This window comes from Onychomys torridus, chromosome 5 (genome assembly GCF_903995425.1).
Source record: "Onychomys torridus chromosome 5, mOncTor1.1, whole genome shotgun sequence".
Lineage (NCBI taxonomy): Eukaryota > Metazoa > Chordata > Mammalia > Rodentia > Cricetidae > Onychomys > Onychomys torridus.
Genome location: NC_050447.1, coordinates 135161551 through 135178171, shown reverse-complemented (window position 1 = coordinate 135178171; position 16621 = coordinate 135161551). Strand labels below are relative to the sequence as shown.

Genomic DNA, 16621 nt, shown 5'->3' with positions numbered 1-16621 from the left:
TTTGTGAACTTGCCTCAACTTTGTAGTCTTCCTAATGCACTATGCTACAGCATGGTACATGGTGAGATTCCCATAGGTCCAAACACTAAGTTCTCTTTAACACTCAGAACCTCAACATGACCAAGAATATCCCAGAGAAACAGAGATTTCACAGACAGCTAGAGTCCACTTTCTGTAATATAATAAATTAGAACATTACAACACTTCTAGAATCCTCCCTTCCTCTGGCCTCACTGCATACACACTGGGAATTGTATATGCTGCAAGTGCCCGCAGAATGTCTGAAAAGTGAAAGAAAAGCCTGGGTGAAGAAACCACAGCAATGACTTACCCAGCATCCACCTGAAATGCAGGTCTGCTAGAAGACAAGTCCTATCAGTATCAGGAAAACATGCTTCAGGACTCCAGGCTGGGAGGAGATGTGGCTTTCAACTGTCCGATACAACAGACAGGATGAAAAGAGATACAGGGAAGGTTGCTGTTGCTCTGAAGCTCCGGGGTTTCCCAGAGTAAGGCTGGAGGTGGACAACTAGACAAGCTCCATCTGCTGCTGGCAGAGAACAATGATGGGAAGAACCAAAGCTGGGTTTAGTTCTTACACTGTAAGACATTTGAGAGCATGATATCGTCTCAGCATCACAGAGGAAAAGCCCCAATCCACATGCTTTTGGGTCACCAACCTTTCTCACCATTTTTGAAGAGGGACCCTAAAATGCATTAAATGTTTAGTGAAAGCCAGGTGTACAGATCAGGGCACCCACCCAACTCCCCCCAAGCTCAAATGGGAACATACCCAACCCTTCTACAAGATGACATGGGATCCCAAAGTCTAAAGTCTCAGTAGACCTGGGCTCTGCTCATAGCCTGGGAAAAACAGCTGAGGGACTAGAGGAAATTCTCTCCAGGATGCTGGCTGGCAGCAGCCTTAGACACAGTGAGGCATCAGACTCTATTCCGTAGAGGGTGAGGACTGGTCATCTTCAGGAGACAGAAAGGAAGCCACACCCAAGAACGCTGTAAGGACACAAAGAGCTCTGAGTCACAGGAACAACTGGCCTTGAAGGTGTGGTGACTTACTTGGGGAGACACCCAGATTTCCCACTTTTGGAGCCATAGCCTTTCACCTGCAAGATGGAGGACAAAGGGGGGATGGATACATTCAGATCTTTTCAAGAAACAGCCTGGCTGCATATTAAGAAGCATGGTGGCAGGCAGCAACTGCAGAGTAACAGCTGTAGGCACAGGCAAGGGTGTAGGGATGCTGGGATCATTCCTACTGCTGGTGGGGATGTGAAACACAGAAGCTTCAGGAGACTGTGAAAGGAGTACCTGCTGTGGGTCAAGCCACGTTAGCCCATAGTTCACAACAACAGATGTTTACACAGGGCAGCCATACCTGTGGTTCAGTGAATATTCAGTGAATAACAAGAAAAACTGCAAAAAAAAAATTGCAAGCCTGTCTAATAACTTGTATTGGATAGACAAAATGTAGTCAGCCCAGCCATGTACTATCACTGCAGCAACAGGAAACCAAACACTGCTGACACAGAGATGGCTGAACAGCCCTAAACACTGTAAGACAATTAAGCCATGTATGAGTCAACCGCAATGAAGTTTCTAGAAAAGGCAAGCTATAAAGTCAGAAAGCGCATAACTAGGAACAGGAATGGAAACTGACCAGAAATGGACACAGGAACTCAGACGGCAGAGACTGAGAAACTGGGCTGCTGGACTGCAGCTGCAGCACTTATAGGACTGGCCTGGCATACTTAAGACGGGGGCTCCTCTCTCTCTCAAAGGTGGACACACATAGTAAACAGTTACACAAGTTTCTTACAATGCAAACCACCGCACATGTGCGGCGAATCTTACGGCATATAAAATCTACCCAGCTCAATGGTCACTAAGAGACTCAGCACTGTGCTTTCTGGGCTGGGGTAGCCAGCATCCTTTGTCTTCATGTCAGAAGGAGCTGCTGAGGGGATTCTTCAACATGGGACACTAACATGCTAGTGAAGGGGGAAAAGGAGAACAAGCTGCATGTCTCCAGATCTCCTCTGTGGAGCTGGCTCAAGGTCTCCTGCCTGACACACCCTCTTCTCTATGTGGACAACAGACTGACAGTAGGAACTACAATTGGAGACTGACACAGGGTTTGAGTCCTGCTACCTCGTGAGCAGAAACTGAAGACAAATGAAAATATATATTCTGAGGTCTTTCCCCGTCCCACGTGACTTCTTGGTACGAGCTGGGCAAATCAGTTTGCCTCCCTACTTTCACATACATAAACAAATCTGAATTTTTCCATATGTATGTTTAGAGTCCAAGAGCTGAGAAGTTAAAACTTTCGATTTGTGGTTATGAGAGGTGCTGAGTGAGACATACAGGGTCCACCATGCCCATTTGCTTTCCATCATCAGAAAGATGCTTAAAAACAAAACAAAACAAAACAACAACAACAAAAAAAAAACTTTAAAAAAATAAAAAGGATTGCATTTTAGCTGTGCTGCTGGGAACATGGGACGCTTTTTCAATGCCAAGACACAACTTTTAAAAACTCACAAGAGTTTAAAAATTAGGAAAACTCTGGAATTACGGATCACCATCCCTAATAATGAAATGTTTTAACTTCTTACTTTGTCTTGAAACCAAACGTTTAAAGGAAAGAAAACAGAAAAACAATGAGTAAAAAGAAACAGCGGGTGTGCAGAATGGGGACTAAGAACTACCTACATCCAGCACAGGCTGCACCTGCAGGGTTGTGAGCAATGGATAGATGCTAATTTCACACTTTACCTGTTCAGAAGATCATCTGAATCAAGGTCCCCTCAGATCTACAAAATAACCGGAGTCAATGAGCAGAACACATCAGTATCCTGACATCAGCCCAGAGACCCACACCTACTCTGCCCACCTGCTGCGCTTTCCCTGAACCCTGACTGGGACCTCATCAGCTTTGCTTTCCAGTCTGCTTTCTCCAATTCCTTTTTATAATCTCTACTCCTTGCCCCAGGTTTTGTATGTCATGGATATAAAATAAAGTTAGTAACAAAGTTGCCTAAATAAATAGAATTTGATAAAGAATGATCAGAGATAAGGTCACATTTCTGGCCTACCCTGTTTCTTAAGTGTTGGCAGAATTTGAGTGATGGGTTACAGTCTCACGTGCAAAACCAGAGGGTATTTATTATAAGAAATGCATTCTCAAGTAAAAAGACCACCACCACTCATACGCAGATAACTCAAAGCCCTCCCTATTTGTGCCAGGCAAAAGTATCAAAATGGATTCAGTTAATTCAGTTACTCAATTTCCCACCATAACTTCCTGCCTGTGTGTGTGAAGTTGCTTTATCAAAACAAGGTCCAGGCATGAAACATGAGTGCAGAATGTCCTCAGGTGAAGCTCACCAGACAGTGGCAGCCTTCGCTCCTGCTATGTGGTTTGGGTTATTTACTGCACACTCCTTTAAACGTGATCATTGGTGTGTCCTGTGTTGTATCTTCCCATAGCCAGAAATGACAGCGCATGTTTCCTCGGCATTTCCCAGCAGCTTGTGACAGAGGGCTTTGTGTACAGCAAATTCAAGACAATGTGCTGGGTAGTTGGCTGACTTGAGTTTTCTACGTTACTCATTACTGAGGAATAGGTAATTTTTTTTTTTTCTGTGCATTTTTCTCTGAACATGCAGCCATTGAAACCCAGGTTTTGTGAGAGAGAAACAGAACAGAGGTGACATTTTCCAGCAGAGAAAGCTCCTGTACCCTTCAGTCATCCTCCCTGAGTGGAGGCAGGAATGTACACACCTCAGTCAGCTCAAGTCTCTACATTTCAAACATCTTAAGCACAGAGTACAGAGAGGACACCAGAGAAAGAGATTCAAGACACTTCATGTACAACATCTCATTTGGTCTTAAGTCTACTCACAGAGAAGTCAAAAACGGATGTTCTTAATGTACAAACCAGGAAAATTAAGCTCAAAAGCTAAGAAGCAACTGTGGAAAGTGACCTAAAGTTAAGCACTTTTAGAGTAAAGAAATCGTCACCAAGGGGGAAAATGAACAGTTCACGCTGAAGAAACGAAATAATAGCAAATGAATAAACACAAGTGGAGGTCAGGTCTAGGGACAGATTTGCCACCACACAGCTGTGACCCAGTACTGTCACCAAGCCCTTCCCAAAAAAGTGACACCTGAGTCAGCTTCCAAAAACCACCAGGAAGGAAGAGACATCACCTTATGTGTGAAGGGGACACCCTGAGGTCGTATGTGCCACCAAGAGCAAAGGTATACACCACTGACCCTACCGACAATGACCAAAAGTAGGGTATGTGGGCTGCAAATGTGAAATGAAGAATGGCCTGGTCACAGCTTCATACAAATTTACTGGAAGTAAAAGGGACATTTCAAATCACATGATAAATGGTGAAGGAAGAGAAATGGTGTCTAATTTCCTTCTTGCTCATATCACAGAATCAATATGAAAGCAGAAAGAAGGGTGTTTATGAAAAGTGGAGAACCAAACCAAACATTGCCCCCAATCCCACCCCCAAAAACAACAAAACCAATTCACCAATCATACAAAAACAAAACAAGCTTTTATCACTTTGTGTACATGGGTCAAACTGGCCATTTAAACAACAGGATTCTCAGAGGAAAACAAAAGCCATGTGACAAACCCAAGGGCCAATATCAGGTACAGCCTTCCTGCCTCTAAGCCCTCTTTCTAGAAGATACCAAAGAACCACCTCCAGGAAAGCCAGGAAATCTTGAACAGTGTATTTTCATGGATCTATCAGTAAAGAACAAAGTAAGTGGCACAGTTTAACAAGATGGTAAAAATTTCTTGCCCCACCCCCCCAAAGACAGAGTTTCTCTGTGTAGTTCTGGCTGTCATGGAACTCACTCTGTAGACCAGATTGGCCTCAAGCTCAGAGAGATTCACCTGTCTCTGCCTCCCAAGTACTGGGATTAAAGGTATGCACCACCACTGCCCAGCTAGATAACAGTTTTTAAAAAGTTGCAGCATCAAAGTATGATTGTAACAGTAAATATCACTTGTGGGCTTTATACACACAAATACTTATGGAGCCATGTGTGGTTTTCTCTGAGTGCTAGGGATTCAAGGATGAATATTATCAGATTCACATTGGCTGGCTTCTGGGCTGAATACACTCAAGTGTCCGCCTGCTCTAACACATGATTAATGGAACGATGACAGGTCCTGACCCAAGGTGACAGCAGTAGGTGCTACTAAAAATAACACATCTTAGTGGTGCCATATGAGCCCAGGCACAAAACAGCAGCTCATTAAAATGCCTAAGATTAGAATGACTGCCAATGAAAGCATTCTGTCACAGGAATGAAATTAATGCTGCCTATAAAAGTAACTAAAAAGCCACAAAAATGTTCCTCTCCCACCTCCCTTTTCCATCCCAAGTCTTATGTTTTATATGAAAATAGCTTTCATCTTTCTCAGCGTGGAAAAATTGGTGGTTACTGGCATCAAACACACTAAAATCAACACAAGTGTAATTATCTGCACTCTTTCAAGTGTTTTCAAAATACATGCTGGTTGAGAATTTCTTAATTTAGAAATGTACGCTTTGTGCTGGTGATTGAGGACTAATAAGAATTTAAGATGCAGCCCAAACATCATTTTTCTATAGCAATTATTTGACTTGCTCACACTGCACCTACTTACACAGAGTATCCGACACAGTGTGCACTGTCTTAGTGTCCTGCTGCTCGTTGTGACAGGCTTTAATGGGACACTTACATCAGCTGCTGCATGTGAAGCACTCAGAACTGCGCTTGCCAGAATTGCGCTTGCTGCATGGCAAGTGTTAGCTATTGATGAGTTAATGGTTCCATTCAGAGAGTCTCTGAATAAGCATGTGAAGATGAGTGGGTGACTGTGTGCTACATGTAAGTGTTGAGGCCACGCTGGCCATTGTTTTAATTTTCCTGTTACACCAGCTTAAAGCTGGCAAGGATTTTACAATACACAGATTTGTCAGAATCTTTTTCTGGTTTTAAATTGCAGATTTTTAAAAAGAATAATCTATGGGATTATTTAGATGAGAATTTAATAGTATAAAATTACACAAATCAAACTGTCTTTCTTAGGTTACAAAAAAATATTTTATCAGCAATTTTCTCTTGGTTCAGCTTAAAGTAAGCAAAAAAAATGTCAAGAGTCTTGCATAATCTGATCTGACTTGAAATCTGGGTATAGAATATTCAATAACGTATTTGTTAAGGATTTATAAGAAATAAAAGGGCAGAAGGGGGTGCAGAAACAAGACTCAGGTACCCTGAGAGTTCCTCAGTATCTCTGCAACATAATGCACGGCACACAAACACACCTCTCTCTGCTTGATTTCTTCATTAACAACTTCTCCTAAATTACTCTGCCTCCCATCACTCATGTAAGTCCTTATCCAAAGGCACGGTAGACACAAAGCCACTCAACTGAGGAGGTGCAGAGGGGCAGCCTGGTGATTCATTAGAACTCATAAAGCTTTTCTATGGAAATTAAGAATCAATGAAGCTATTGTATGAAACCATGGTTCTGCAAGTGTAGACTAGTCATGGATTCTCACAGAGCGACGGTACTCTCAAAAAGAGGCACAGGCACCAAGCCTAGGGGACCCCAGGGGAGCTCTGCCTCAGGTACAAGGGCAGCTGCCCAAACCCACCATGGTTCTGGGTTCAGGGAGTGGCTACGGGTGAGTGGGGATACTTGGTCGTATGCTCCAAGTTCACAGGGGCTGGTTACTGGTTTGAGCTGTAAGGGCTCCAAGTGGAGCCTAATAGGCACCACTGCCTCTGTGGGTCCAGGAAAAAGTAACTTTTTTTTTTTTTTAAAACAACTTAAATACCAGTTTCCAGAATTACAACTGAATATAACAGACTTTTGTCACAAAAGATACACAATGGTAAAACATTTAAAGCCTGAACCACCTACCTTTAAAACATCCTGAGTGTTCTCACAGCAGAACTGCAGCTAAAGTGTGTAATGCACCTCAAAAGGAGTAAATGGTGTTGAACATGCAGACCTCCCTGGGTTTGCACAGATTTAAAAATTGTCGTGAATTACAGACACTACTATGGAGAGCACTGCTCCGAGTCAAGTGTGTAACAAGAATAATGACATAAAAGCAGAACAAAAATGCTCCCAGACGCTAGGATTTTATCAGAGAGCACACAGAGCTGACAGCCTGACGCCACTGGCTTCACACTCTCCTGTTCAGCTGTTATATTATACTCTGGACTTTTCACTCTAAGGTTCAGCAAACTGCAAGTTCCAAAGTTTTGGTTTCCAGGTTCTGACAGGAGTGAACGTCGGCTCCCACTGATAGTTACAACTCACAAAGGCCAGCCCATTTCACCCTGGACATCTGCTTCAGGCACACCGGACATGGAAGATGGCTTTCTTAGTCACCCCAATTGGCCAGAAAGCAAGCCTATGAATACTTCTGATTTTAGCATACACACAAAGGCTAGGAATGGAAACAGCAAGAGCCATTTTCTGTAAGTTATCAGATGTACAGAAAACCAAGAAGGCAGAGTCTTTTGAGTCTAACAACAGACATTTTCTTTAAGAAGAGCAATCTCACTACAAGTGCATTTTCTTTAAAATATACTATTTCTTAGAGTGCTACTGTGTTGTATATTTTTATTCTTAGAATAATGAAGTTATCTAAACTTTATTGACATGTATATACTTTAAAATATCAGCCCTTACTTTCTAATGGTGATACACAATTTGTGTTTAATCTTTGAGTTAAAAGTTAATGTGTTCTTCCAAAGCCAGCAGGTCATATAGTAAAAGTTATTTTATTTATTTATTTATTTAACACACATACTTCTCACTATTGAAATCACAACTGTAACCAGTCCTACAGAGCTGGCCTGGGACTGTCCTCTGTGGGCCACTTACGTTCTTGCCTTTTGGTTGTAAAATTTATTCAAACTAAATAATATACATTTGAAACAACAGGAAAAAGAAGAAAATCAAGAGTGAATGGAGAAATATTCCAGGAGCCAGAGAGAGGAAATGGTTGTGAGGGAATTCAGTTACAACTGCTGTGGACAGAGAAATACGGAGCTAGAGCAGCGTAGAAATGAACATGGGGAACATCCCAAGAAGATGCAAAGGGGAGAAAGGGAGGTAAAAGTCCTTAAAGGTGGCTCTCTGGCAAGCAGGGATGGCCAGAAAGAGAAGCTCGTAAGAGGTCAACAGAGGCCGGGGGGGGGGGGGGTGATATTCTAATCTCTTACATGGTGGCACAGTCACTTAACTTACTCTGTTTCCTTGTTCACAGCCGAGCACAGGCAGACTGTGCTCCTTTTCTGGCTGAAACTCTCAGCTAATTTCAAGTTGTAGCCACCATTTAGTGCCCGAGACAAGTTCTTTAAGGGGAAAACAAATGTGTCCTATAAGATGACATTCTTTCCACACATCTCCAAACCTGGCCTGCTGCCATGGCTGTTTTCCTTTCTCAAGACAGCCAGGAGGTCCTGTTTTTCACCAGGCAGTAAAAGCAGCATCCGCCTATGGAAGGAAAATATTCCAGATCTGACATAGTTAGTTAATACAGGCCACTTAACCAAAGCTACTCAGATCTGGCCCACAGACCATTCAACCAAATCTACCTAGTCCAGTCCAGTCCAGTCTAATCCAGGTCAACTCCTGAGAGAGACCTGAAGGTGGATGACACTTGAGGAGTGAAGACAGGAAGGAGGACACCTGGTCAGCAAGAGAGAGCAAAGGAGCAGGCAGCAGCTGGGTCCAGGGCATCTGACCCCAAACTAGAGAAAGCAGACACAGGCACAGTGTGGACACAGAAAGGACACAGGAGTCAACCTGCTCGTGGCCCAACAGACATTTGAAATTTTGGTTTCATTTTTATTTTATTTTAAGACAGGGTCTCTAACATGGTCCTGAATGTCTTAGAACTTTGTAGACCAGTCTGGCCTTGAACTCTCAAAGATATCTATACTTTTGCCTCCCTCTTGATTGCTAGGATTTAAGGCATGAGTCACCAAGCCAGGCTCAGCAGACTTTTTTTTTTTTTTTTTTAATAAGTTATCAGAATCAACAGTGAGTGATCTACTGAGGTTCCCACCAGCAACAGGCTTAAGTGTGCTAGTACTAGACTTGGGTTGAACACTCATCTAGAGTGCCACCTACATTTTAGAAATAGGAGACACACATGCCCCCAGATCCTGTGCCTCTCAGATCCCATTCTAATGCTCTTGGGTCATAGATCTCACCACTCACATGGCCCTTCAAAGTGCCTGCCTTGTCTCATCAAGCACGGAACGTCTCCCTGGTGTAAGAGAAGAAAAGCCCTCCATGGCACTGGCTGAACCTGGGAGAAAGAAGTGGGAACACCAACACAGACACTCAGCCACCACGAGCATCCAATGTCCTTTGTACCCCTGAAAGGAGACCATTCAACCCACCTTCACGCTCTTCAAAACCTCTCCCCACATTGTCCAGGAAGGAAAGTTGGAGGCACATCTTCCAGTTCCTCTAATAGGGCACAGTGGAGGGCTGGCTGGGGGAAGAGCTGCTACTGTACTGGTAGGTGGATGCCTCAGTTCTCACCTCCCCAATTCTGAGAGACAGTTAGTTACTGCTTCAGATTTGGTAGAGGCGATACCAAGTACTCTATAATAGCTTCTCCTTTTTCCATGTGTGCCTGATCTTAATTTTTGTTTAATAATTATACCTACAAACATCTGTTCAAGTGCTAGGCACAAAATAATGCTTTTCACTCTTTAGATATTTTGCGAGCTCATTCATTAGTAACAAATCTTTTAAAGCTACTTAAATTGTGAGAGTTCACCAACCATAACCTGCTATAGCATGCCAAGGTACAACCCCAAATCCTTCTGTTTAAAGAGAGTATTTTCTTACCACTGTTTGACTGAGTTGACACACACGGCTCTCTATTTACACGGCTGGGGTGGGGGACACTTCTCACATGCTCTGGCCCCTTGCATGCCAGCAACAATATGCCCAGTGAGTTCTTTTGCCAGGGCTCCTCCGAGTGCCCCGAGTACCCTTAAGTACACTCTGAAGCGCCACATCTTCATTACTGTGAGTTTCATGCACGTTCTCAGACGCCACGATGCCCATACTAAGGCAACACATCACAGAAGCTGGCAGCATCGCTATCAGCAAGAATTTGGCTTCAGAACCCAGTGATTCATCATCCATCCCGGCAGCACAACAACACACCGCTATTTTAGTCCCTGGGCGCTATCACCACCACCACCCCAACTGCAAAAGTATATTTAAGCAAAACTGACAAAACCAAAACATGCCATTAACATTTGCCCCCTTTTCAAGTAAGAAAAAGGGCCAATAGGCTACTCACCTGATTTCAAAATATTTATCACACGATGAATCAAGTTTCAACCTAACGCATTCACAAGGGGAATTCTAAATTCAGGAGGATAAATTCACTTGCTGGGCAGAAAGGAAAATAGGTCCTGGCATCTCTGAAGTTGCCCACTTCTCACACAGCCCCTCCACATTACCCACAGGATTCCGGGTAGGGGTTTGCCTGCCTGGCTCGTGTACTGTTGCCTGTGGGGGTCTGCCTGGAAGCAGCTTCCGTTTCTCAGGGGCACTCGACAGGCCCCCATCCCGGTCAAGGCGGCGGCGGACACCACTGTTATCAGTAGCCTATCGGGGAAAGCTCCCTTGCTGTAAATTTAACACAAACTCCCCAAATGCTATTCTAGGAGCAGAGACTGAATCCTGGGCACAAGGCAGCACACAGGAGCCCCTCCCAGCAGCGTCCTCCAGGGCCCCTACCTTTTCAAAGACGACTTCTTGCTTCCCTCGTTTGCGTTTTCGGGGTCTGCGGTTCACACGAATCCATTTCGCCACCTGAAGTCAAAATCCAACAGCATTTCAGGAAGGCGGCGAGGTGCGGGCGCCCGTCTCACCTGGAGCACCCTGCACCGCCGCCACCTCCGCCACCTCCGCCCGCCGCACTCACCTCTGAGCCCACTCGTCCTGCCAGTCCGGTCGGTACGCGGTCCGCGGCCTCGCGCTCCTCCCGCAGCGCCTGCAAGGAGAGCGAGTCAAGTTCACCGAGCCCAGCGCCACCAGCGAGCGCGACACTTCAGCCGACCGGCGGGCCGGCGGGCGGGCGGGCGGGCGCAGGGCGGGGCGGGGCCTGCCTTAAAGGTGTAGGCTCCCAGGTCCGGGGTGTTATTGTTCTCGGAAAGCACCCTCTGCCCGGGCCTGCACCTCCGCGAGCCTCTCCTCACCACTCCAGCCGTCCACCGCTACCCTTTTCCCCGACACGCACTTCCCAGTCTATAGTCTGAGGCTCCCGCTGAGGGATGAAGGGACCCTGAGCCAGGGTTCCCAGGGGAAGCGACTTTCCTGCTAGCACACTTCCAAGGTGGCAGGTGAACTAGGGAGTCCCCTGTGCACATCTAGCCTTGGACTGGGAAGGAAGGTCCTGTTCCACGGCCAAGGACGGACTCGCCCCATTTTCCTCCGTCTGCCGCGCCAGCCAGGCCCGAGGAAAGGCTGCCCTGCTGCCGCCGGTGCTGGCTGACTCCGACCGCCCTTAACTTTATCGCATTTCTTTAAAGAAATTCTGTCGGCCTCTTTATTGCTACTCTATCCTTCTTTCAAGATCAAAAGGTTTAGATCAAAGCCAAGATCAAACTCGGGACTTTAAATAGAAGCAACTTTGCCACAGAGTACTTTACACAAAGAGGAGCCACTTAATGAGCCGTCAGAGTGGAAAACTTTATTGTACCCTCCATCCCCAAACACAGCCGGACCCTCTTGTGGCCACTAAAGATGCTTATGTCCTAAAATAAACAACAGGCCTGCTCGAGTCGGGGATTCTTAGCGGAGTTTTTATTTCTAGAAACGCAAACCAAACCAAAACCTAACTCTAGAATGTACGTAGGTGCAGTCAGTTTTGCACCTCATTATCCAGGTACTAAAATGCATATTCATATTTGCTAAGTGCCTTACACATATTTAGTGACTTTACATAAACTGTCCATCCATAACAACAAAGTTTATGAGGAAACTTTAAGAGGAAATCATAGAAATAGTTAATGCTTTGGAAAGCCTGAAGCACGCACGCACACAAACATATAAATCACCAACATTGCATTATGCAGATCTGCTTAATTTTAACCAAGAGAACTTTGAACTATTCAAGCTTCATGCTACTCATAATTCCAGAATCAATATATATTCACCCTGGCAGACACTGCCTTTATTCACTTATTCCCCGTGGGTGTTTAACACCCTTAGAAACACTGATACAAACAGCCCAGTGCAAAGAGTTCATTAATAGGAAGGAAGAGAACTATCACAAACTAAGTTTACACAGACATCTACGAGAACCTGTTATGGCTGGATAGTATCTAACAGCTTTTATTTCTGGCCTTATAATTTTCACAGGTGAGATTGTTCTCAAGTCCACAACGCCACAGAACCACTGGTAATGTCTTGGGAACATAGATCTGGAACTCGGCCCCACCTACACAGTCTTTTCCATGCTGCCACAGCACAAGGAGCAGAAGCACTCTGACTTAGGCTGAGTTTCCAAAGCTGTGGCCCAGTCTGCATGCCTCCCAACCTGTTCCCTTATCCACACTCCCTTCCATCGTTCTAGAAGGGTCTTTCCAAAGGAAATTGCAATTCCATGGCTTTGCTGTATTGAAAACACTGCCTGCCTCTGGTTCTTACCCAAAGTGTCATGTCTGAAAGATCCCTTCTCACTATCAAGCTCCAATTCTAATATTCCCCAGGACTCTAACAGCACCCTGCCTGTGCTGGCTTCTTCCTCTTAGTCACTGAGACCTCACTCTTAGAGCAGTTAAGTTTTTCAGATCTTCAGAAAGCACATTATCCTACCGTTACTATTGTGTATTTTATAAAATGAGGAAACAGGATCAGCTGAGGAACTGGCGAGGTAAGGAAGCTGTGGCTTGTTCTGCTTCTCTGCTCTTCCAGCATTGACCCCAATAACTGGCTCCAGGTTTGATTTTATTAATGAGACCTGTTAAGATTCCTGCTACAACATTCTACATTTCTATGTCTGAAGAGCCAGTGTTAAGATGCTGCAATTAAAGCCCATATCCTACATTAGGCTCACTCAGTTTGGTACAATTTTTATGGCTATTTATTTTTAATTTATCATGTGGGTGTGTGGGGGGAGTGTGTGTGGGAGGGGTGTACACAGCTGTGCCATGTATGTGGAGTGCAAGTCTCTCCTACCTTGTGGGATATAGGGATAAAACTCAGACTGTCGACCTTGCAACCTTGGCAGCAATCACTTTCCCCTACTAACCCATCTTGCACTCTATTACTTATTTATTTTTATTATTAACTGATCAAATGTCTACCTCCCTAACCACACTTTAAGCTCCTGGAAGGGCAACATCCTGTTGTTTTTGTCCCTAATTTTTGTCTAGTCACTAAAATACTGCCTAACACACAACAAATATTCAATGTTTTAAAAGTGAACGGGACCTGGATAGCTCAGTGGATAAAGGCACTTTCTACCAAGCCTCACAGCCTTAGTTCAATCCCCAGGATCCACACGGTAGAAGGAGGAAACTGACTCCCAAAGGTTTTTCTCCGACCTCCACATTCATTCATGGCACCTGTGCCAACACACATTCACACACTAAATAAGTAAAGACATAAATGTAATAAAATTTTATTGGAAGTGAATAGAAGTAGACAGGGACAAAGGAACACATGGCACACAGTTTTTTTTTGTTGCTTGTGTGTGTGTGTGTGTGTGTGTGTGTGTGTGTAATCTTACAATTACTTCTCTAATTAACCCCAATTTCTTTAACTGCTAGAATAACACCATTTGTAAAAAGCAAAGAACTGTGCATTTAAATTTTAAAAAGGAGGGGCACAATTCTAAATGACATTAAAAAACAAAACAGAAAACGAAAGGTCCCTGTACACCAATTCAAATTACATCTCAAAACGGTGTTTGGGGGCTGAACTAAACCCAGAATAAAAAGTGAAACACTAGAAAAATTAATGTTTTTAATTATTCAACACAACCTGAACACATTTCTCTGTTGTTTACCTAAATCCCTCCTTATGAGTTGATACAAATGTCAGTAGGCTGTGGAGAAACTTTTAAAAGTACTGAAATTTTGCAGTTGGGAATGGATAGTCTAGCATCTTCCAGAGTGGCTAAAGCACTTTCAAGCTATCCTTTAAAAATGAACCATTTTATGTTTGAATTATATCTTTTTAAATGTCTCCGCTAGTTGACAGGCACATTTGGAAAGGAAGTTTTTCTCAAAAACTTTTTGTCAAAGCAGTTCATAACAGTCAAAGGCAATTTCAGAGCCTGAGGAAACACTTTTGCTTTCAAACAAAAGCCCTGCTCAACGCAGAAACAGAGATTATCTTCAGAGAACGTCTTTTTTTGGTTTTCTTTTTTAATCTTTTTTTTTTTTTTTTTTTTTAAGGTGGAAGAGGAAGTTATTCCTCTCACAGGAAAAGGCAGTGATGCCAATCTCTTATTGATGAGGTGGGTGCTCTCCCGCTTCTGTTTGGTGAATGAAGTATAGGGGAGTGAGGAGAGTCCACAGGAAACCCTGTAGGGCAGATCAGGGGAGCCCTTTAATTATTCCAACAGACAGAAAATTATGCTCTCCTGGGCAAAGCCAAGGGAGAACCATCTGCAAAGAGAAGCCAAGGACTCTGGCTCCCAAACAAGCTAAGGGCTCTGTTACTAACATACACAGGCCTGGTGGCCCACATTTGTAATGTCATCACTGGAGAGGCTGTGGCAGGACTGTGAGTTCTGGACCAGTCTGAGCAACAAACACACAAACAAAAAAAAATCAACAGGTACCCATGGAGTCTGGAACTAGAGTTACCTTTAGAGTAAGCATCAGGAATAAGTCAGGATTAAGAGCAGACTGACAAAATGTTACAGCTTTAAATTTTGCATGAATGTAACACACCTTATGCTCTGTTTTCTCTGAGTTTAGAAGAACTGTATGTAGCTTGTATGTTATTGTCTGTTTCATCAATGTTAGGATGAAGGCCCTAGTTTCTTTCTGAGGGGGGATTTTAGCTCTGCTAGGTGAATGTAATTCCACAGCATAATTTACAGAAGAGAAGCATGGCTCATACCTGGTGGCCCACTATGGGCTCTGCTCCCTGACTAAACTTACATTTTCTTGTCTGTAAGTGCAGCCCTGAACTCATCAGTGTCACCCAGAACACTATGCAGAGCCCAACCAACTGAACAACATGTAAGATGCTGTCTGGCTCCTTTTCCTCTCTTATAATTTTAGTACTGAGGACTGAGCCTCGGCATGATGCATCCGCAGCAAGGACTCCACTACTGGGCTGTGCTCTCTGCCCCAAACAGGCCACCTAATGATCCTCTCTGATATGGTAAGTGTTGCTACTAAAACAAACAAACAAATAAATAAATAATAGATCACATCTGCAGCGCGTGTGCGCGTGCACGCGCACACACACACACACACACACACACACACACACACACACACACAAACACTTCCCAGATATTCCTGGACTACTGGTGCTTAAACTCCCCCGAGGGAATGTGACAGTTCATTCTTAGGTTCAGCCAAATCTCCACAAAGCCAGCCTTGGACTTCACCTTCCTGTGCTCCAGGAATAGCCTCTTACCATGTAGGTCTGGTGAAATGCCATCGACCTCTATGGAGGGACGTCAAGAGAAAAGGCCTCATAAATTCATTGCTATGTTTACCAGTAAGAGGGCTATTATATATCATTTTTACTTCACTCTGGTATCAATGTCAGAAACGTCAGACTAGGTCCTGGTTGGTTTTCATCACTGTAGATTATCAATCTTCCCAAAAACTTGGGAGCTTTGGGGACCATTCCTAGCCAGCATAGGAACCCCAGGGACAGTTTGCTGAATATTGGCAATGCTCCTCACCCATCTTCCTGCCAAGTTCTGCTGGGCTTATCTGCACTGGAAGCTGCCTTAATTCCATTTTGGGCCGGAGAAGTATTAATAAATAAAGTATTGGGATTTTATTTTTCCCCTTTAATTTCCATTTCTCCTTGATGGACTGCAAAAATGCCATGATTCCAGCATTTCTCTCCATTAACACAGCACTTGGAAGTTATGTGTAAAGCTAAGGTCATATGATGATAATGATATTATTCACAAAGGTCAAAGAAAATATTAGGAAATACCACCAGTAAAGGTAATGATATGTATGCAGCACACAGGTGTCACAAAAATGCTGATGGAACCAATGTCTTATCTTAACAGCACCAAAGCTGGCAGGGAGGATGTACACTGAACACATGGTCAGGTTATTTACTTGACAAACATGATAGAGACCCTATTGCAAAAGAAAACATCAGGTTTAGTCAACAAAGAGGAGTAGGACACCACACTGACTTCAGGACATTCCTTGAGACAAGACAGAAACATGGTATGCTGTTGGGAACACTTGGACAGTCTGTCTGTCAGAGTTTGGGTCCATATCAGCTGTGTGACATCTCTAAGCCATCTTTCTCACAGAGTGCAATAATTCAATGCTACATGTTGAGTACTCAAGACAGGAAGCA

At 44.0% G+C, this 16621-nt stretch overlaps 1 protein-coding gene across 2 annotated transcripts in view; it reads right to left on the bottom strand.

Moving 5' to 3' along the window:
* The window catches only part of LOC118584362 (aminopeptidase O (putative)), a 317174-nt gene that overhangs the window by 58268 nt on the left and 242285 nt on the right, over positions 1-16621 (bottom strand). For both annotated transcript variants that reach the window (XM_036188550.1, XM_036188551.1), the window contains 2 exons: positions 11022-11090; positions 10835-10909 (listed from right to left, as the gene is read on the bottom strand). In XM_036188550.1, coding sequence (XP_036044443.1) covers positions 10835-10909; positions 11022-11090 — 144 coding nt within the window. The remainder of the gene's footprint in view (positions 1-10834; positions 10910-11021; positions 11091-16621) is intronic.